This window comes from Rhizophagus irregularis, chromosome 26, assembly GCF_026210795.1.
Source record: "Rhizophagus irregularis chromosome 26, complete sequence".
Taxonomy (NCBI): Eukaryota; Fungi; Glomeromycota; class Glomeromycetes; order Glomerales; family Glomeraceae; genus Rhizophagus; species Rhizophagus irregularis.
Genome location: NC_089454.1, coordinates 1,331,294 through 1,337,177, shown reverse-complemented (window position 1 = coordinate 1,337,177; position 5,884 = coordinate 1,331,294). Strand labels below are relative to the sequence as shown.

At 27.3% G+C, this 5,884-nt stretch overlaps 1 protein-coding gene across 1 annotated transcript; it reads left to right on the top strand.

The window, feature by feature from the left end:
- Nucleotides 1–4,233: 4,233 nt before the first annotated feature.
- Nucleotides 4,234–5,073, top strand: OCT59_017465 (uncharacterized protein; the record flags this gene model as incomplete). The annotated part of the gene is made up of 2 exons (XM_066137508.1): nucleotides 4,234–4,283; nucleotides 4,449–5,073. 2 exons carry the CDS (start codon nucleotides 4,234–4,236, stop codon nucleotides 5,071–5,073), a joined length of 675 nt encoding a protein of 224 aa, XP_066004086.1.
- Nucleotides 5,074–5,884: the final 811 nt, after the last annotated feature.

The following is a 5,884-nucleotide window of genomic DNA, read 5'->3' as shown; positions in this document are numbered from 1 at the left end:
TATACTAGGTATAATATCGTTAATAACGCGATTTTGCTGATTACACAGGTCAAAATCGAGGCTATCAGTTGCATATCGGGTACCAGATATATGTAGGATATGTATATGATATGTATACGATATGCAACAATTACACACATATCGGGTACCTGATATCTGTAATGTTTATGCAGAAGTTCGGTGATATATATTATAGATATCGTGCACATATTACACATATATCGGGTAGTATAATATCAGGCACATATCTTATACATGTCGTATAAATATCATATAGATATTGGTCAGTATAATATCGGACACATGTTATATAGATATCGGGTAAATATAGGATACATATCGTACATTTATCTGACAATACGATAGATAATTTTTTCATATAATATTATAATTTAATCTGGGCAAAATTATAATTTCAGATTAATTTTTAATTTTAATTCGGGCTAAAGTAAAATTTTATTACACAAATTTTATTATTTTCAATTAAACTAAAAGTTTTATTGTTTTTTAATTAATAATAAAAAAGATTACAAAAAATATATTATTCTATATAGCTATATAAATAATTAGATATCTGTTATCTACAAATAGCGCTTATTTTTATCTGTTTAATATTTAAAAGAAAGAAATAGTATTTTAGTAATAAAGATATTAGTATGAATAATGTATTCGTAAAAGAAAAAGAATAGTATTAAAAAAATGTTAGTAAAAAATGGTTAGTAATAGAAAATGTTATTAGTATGTTTAGTAGTAAAATATATTAGTAAAAACAAACGTTAGTAGGTTAGAAAAAAAGAAAAGAAGTGTATAATATAAATAAAAATTAGTAAAAAATATACCTTTGTATTTATTTCACCTCTTTTTTGAAGTTTGCTGTTTAAAGAGAAAATAGATCTTGTTAATTATTTTTCTTTAATAAATAAAAAAAATAAATATTTAAATTACCTTGATGTGCGTTACTCTCATATTCTTCTGAAGATATATGATTAGATCTTCTTTTTCTTGAGTTTACTACAGTGCATACAACCTAGTCCCAACAAAAAAATTTTTAAGCGGCCAAATTTTTTACATTATGTAATACTAATCCTATAATTTTATTGGTCAAATTTATTTAATTTAAGTTATAATTCTTAATTCTAGCCAAATTTACATAGTTAATAATTAAACAAAAGTAATTTTGGCCAGACTTACATGTAATTCTGGTCAGAATAAAGCGGCCAAATATTTAATTTAATAGTAAAATATTTCAACTTTGAATTGCTACTACTTTATTAAAAAATACTTTACAGGAAATTTAAAAACATAGTTTTATTAAGCTTAATCTGGTTTATCATTGTATGTTTATACTTTATGTTTATCTTTTTTTTTGAATGAATAGTAGTGATTTAAATTTCATCAAATTTAATTGCTGGGACTAAGTTGTATGCACTGTATATATAAACCAAATTAATTTTTGATTAAATTTTTTTAAAAAGAATGCTTAGATTACCTTGATATGTGTTGCTTTCAAATTCTTTTGATTTAGAGTTTTTTTTCTTGAATTCGCAGATATAGGATTACCATCTTGACGCACAGTATCAAAAAATGTCCGCCCTTGATGTGGAAGGTACTTAGGAACCACCTCGTCTCCCGATTAATGAGACCCTAAGTCAGAGGAGGCTAGCCTATCGGGTACAAGTACCTACAACTTCATCCCTAGGTAGTCAAAAATCTCGGGTGGTTCCAGACCACAGCGTACTACATGATTAGTCTTTGGACATGTTGGGATTTGATAAGTGAGAGAAAAAATAACTCCAGCGCCAGCGTTTTGTAAAGAATAATAAAATAATATTTTTAAGTTAGTTCTTTCTTTATTAAATTTTTGAAAAAGTTTTATTTCTTAAAATCGTAAAAAAATGCTGGTTGCTACAACTGACAGACAACGACAAATTGTCAGGCTACCCCCAGACAAAGTAATTGGAAGGCAGAAAATGTCATAAAATATCCAGCCCTATTTCATAACATTTTCCTCCAGGCTAAAGCAAATATTACAAAAGAAATTGCAAATATATTTAACAAGCAATAGATACATGGCAGTTGAAAAATATATTCACACTTCATATTGTAATACCACAGTCTAACAAAGAAAGCAAATATATTTAACAAGCAATAGATACATGGCAGTTGAAAAATATATTCACACTTATGCCACAAAGAAAGACTCAAACCACTATTGTAAAGAAAAATATGAAAAATACGCGTATATCCTATTTTCATACCTTGCTTAACAGTTCCACTATTTATTTAAAAGAGACTTTTCTCTTTTTTGTATGTGGGTAGGGGTACATTTTTTCCTTTTTTTTATTCTTTTCTTTTGTATATGGTAGATGAGTACGTCTTACTATATTAAATATATAAACTAAAGTGCCAAAGTATTGTTAATATTGTAAAAGATAAGTAAAGTATACTTGGATAAAAGAGAAAAGAAGAGACGAACCGTAAAGCGTTAATAAAAGATAAGTAAGAAGAGAAAAGTGTATTTTTGAAAATAAACAAAAAAAATCGCGCATTAATTTTAGATATCACATGTATGTAATCAAAGCGATTTTAATTGGTTATTAATATACATGCATAAATGTCATGTGATTTTAGTGACCTATACAAAAGATAAAAATTATTTTACAAAAAATACGTTTCCAACCTTCCAACCAGTGTATAAAATCTGGAAAAAAAATGTGCACACGTGCACATAAGAATTTTTTTTTGTGCACGTCACGAACTCAATTTTTAAAAATTTTTGTGCACAAAAATGTGCACTACAGTTCACCCTCGCTATAGTGAATTTTTATATAGTGAATAACTCACTATAATGAAGAAAAGTCTAGGTACGGATTTTTTTATAAATAATAATTCTTGATATAGTGAATTTTATAATAAATTTTCTGTATCTCGTAATTCGAATTTAAATACTGGAACCAGTGTTAATAAAATGACCCTTGATATAGTAAAGATTTTTGCTATAACAAATTTTTCAAATGTTACACAATTAATTAGTGAATTTTTTATCACGTATAATTTATTTGAATTCGAATTTGCCTTTAGAAGCTAGAATTTTTTCGTGATTTAAACTAAAAAGGAAAAGTATCATATTTTATTTTGATTATAATAAAAGTAATCCTGATCTAGTTAATTATTTTTTTCACACACTATGCCCAAAACTCAAAATAAAAGAACTTCGCGTACTCAAATAACCATAGGCAAAGGTATAATATCCCAAGAAAAAACTTTGCCAAAAAGAGCCTCCTTGACTCTTGCCCAAAAACATGAAATATGTCTTAAAAAAGTTACTGAACCTTCTCTAAAAAATAAAGAACTAGCGAAATTATTTGATGTTAGTGAAGGATGTATTAGTAGTATGTTAAAAAATTCACAAAAATGGCTTAAAATTGATCTCCAAGCACCTGAAGCTAAAGGTAAAAGACAAGTTAGGGTGATTTTTCCAGAAATTGAAGAAGCACTTACGTTATGGGTATTAAAAGCTTTGGAAAATAGTGTTGATATTAGTGATCAAGTTTTACATGAAAAAGCTATGATGTTTGCATCTTTATATAAGATTGAAAATTTTAAAGGAAGTAATGGTTGGATTAATGGATTTAAAAAAAGGCACAATCTTTCTTGTTATTTAAAGCAAGGAGAGGCTGCAAGTGCACCACTTGAGAAACTTGATGAATTTAGGAAAGAGCTTCAAGATTTGATTCGTGGATATAGTCTTGATGATGTTTTCAATTGTGATGAAACTGGTTTGTATTGGAAAATGGAACCTAAAAGAACGATTTCTGATAAACCTATATCTGGACGAAAGCAATCAAAAGATCGTGTGACAATTCTTCTTTGTTCTAATGCAACTGGTAGAGAAAAGCTTAAACCAGTATTTATTCATAAATACAAAAACCCTCGTCCCTTGAAAAACTTACCCAAGTCATCTTTACCGGTAGAATATTACTGGAATATAAAAGCTTGGATGCAAGTCTCCATTTGGAATGATTGGATTCGTCAATTTGATGCAACAATGAGATTAAAAGGAAGAAAAATTCTTCTTCTTGTAGATAACGCTCCTGTTCATGCTTTATACGAAGGTGTAGAATTGACTAATATAGAAATTAAGTTTTTACCTCCTAACACAACCGCGCATCTGCAACCTTGTGATAAAAATATTATTAATAGTTTTAAGGTAATTAATTCTGAAAAATTTTAATGCAATTTTTTAATTATTACGAAATTAAACTTACCATATTTATATATTTGTAGGCACACTATCGAAAATTGCTCCTTAAAAATCGTATCAAGGCCTTTGATTATCAACAAGAAACAGGCAATAGTAAGTCACCAATTGATATCAAAAAAGCTATTAAGTATGTGGTATCAGCCTGGGATAAAGTTCTTTCTCAAACTATATTTAACTGCTAAAGAGATGCAGGAATTTTGCCATTAGATGATACAGATTCTCAAGATGAAATAGAAGAGAATGAACGTGAAGAGAATGAACGTAAAGAAATCCAAGATTTAATTGATAAACTTGAATATATACATCCCCTTACCGCTGAAGAATATATTAAATTAGATCACGAGAATGAAATTACTGGTGAGACACTAACTGAAGAACAGATAGTTGCCATTCTTAAAGAAAATAACTCCATTTCTGATGATGAAAGTGATAGGGAAATTACTTCAGTATCTAGCTCTGAAGTTTTGGCCGCGTTTGATAAAATTTTTATTTATTTAGAACAAAATAAAAGTCAAGATATTATTGATAAAGGTGCTTTTAAAGCTATGAAAAAAGCTAGAAGGGAAGTTTACAGAAATAATTTTTTTTCAAAGAAGCAAATGAGTTTAGACCTATTTGTTAAAACTAATGATAGCGTTGATGGTGTTGATAATAATAATATGAATAGAATAGGTGATAAAGATAATATTATGGACGTTGATAATATTAATTTTGAAACTTTATATTTTAACGAAGGGGACTTTTATAATCATGAAGAGTGTGAAGGTTTTATTGAATACCAAATCGATCAGGATAGTCTTTATAAATGATTGTATTGCGTTTATCATACTTAATAAAGTAATAATCTTTGAGTGACATAAATATAAAAAGTATTTATGCGCAGGTTTACAAAAAAACAAAGAAAATTTATTTTATTGCATGTGTTTTTTATAAAAATAAGCTTAGTCGTCGTGACTTTTAATTATTACTATATAATATACATCACGTGATAATAATGGATTTTTAATATAGTGAAAATCTTATCTTTATTTACTATACGTGATTAGTGAATTCCCTTACTATAGTGAATTTTAGTTTTCAGCCCATGAGCTTCACTATAGCGAGGGTGAACTGTATATTAATTTATAATATAAAACGTCCTAACTTTTAAATCCTAAATTCCTAATTATATTATAGATTTTATTTATAAAATATAATTAATTACACTAAAATGTTCCAAAAAAATGAAAAATAAATCACTATAATTATTAAATTGCCCGATCTTTAGAAGCCCAATGATTGTAAGCTGCTAAATAATTGAAATTTTCAAAATTTTGAGGGCCAGTTAAAGAAACATGTAAATGCATATTAAGAGTATCAATATGCACTCTGTTTCGAATGTCAGTTTGTTTTGATTAAATTTTGCCTAGAAAATACACGCTCCACCACATTATCGACTAAAAAAGGAAAAGAAATTAATAAATTTTGTATTTACGACTAAAAAAGAAAAAAAAAATTAATAAATTTTGTACTTACCATTTCGATCTTCTGTATTTAGAGTATTCGTATTTTGAGTATTCCAGCTCCCACATGCTATAAAATAATTAAGAAAATCAATAAAAATTTATAATTTGATTAAAC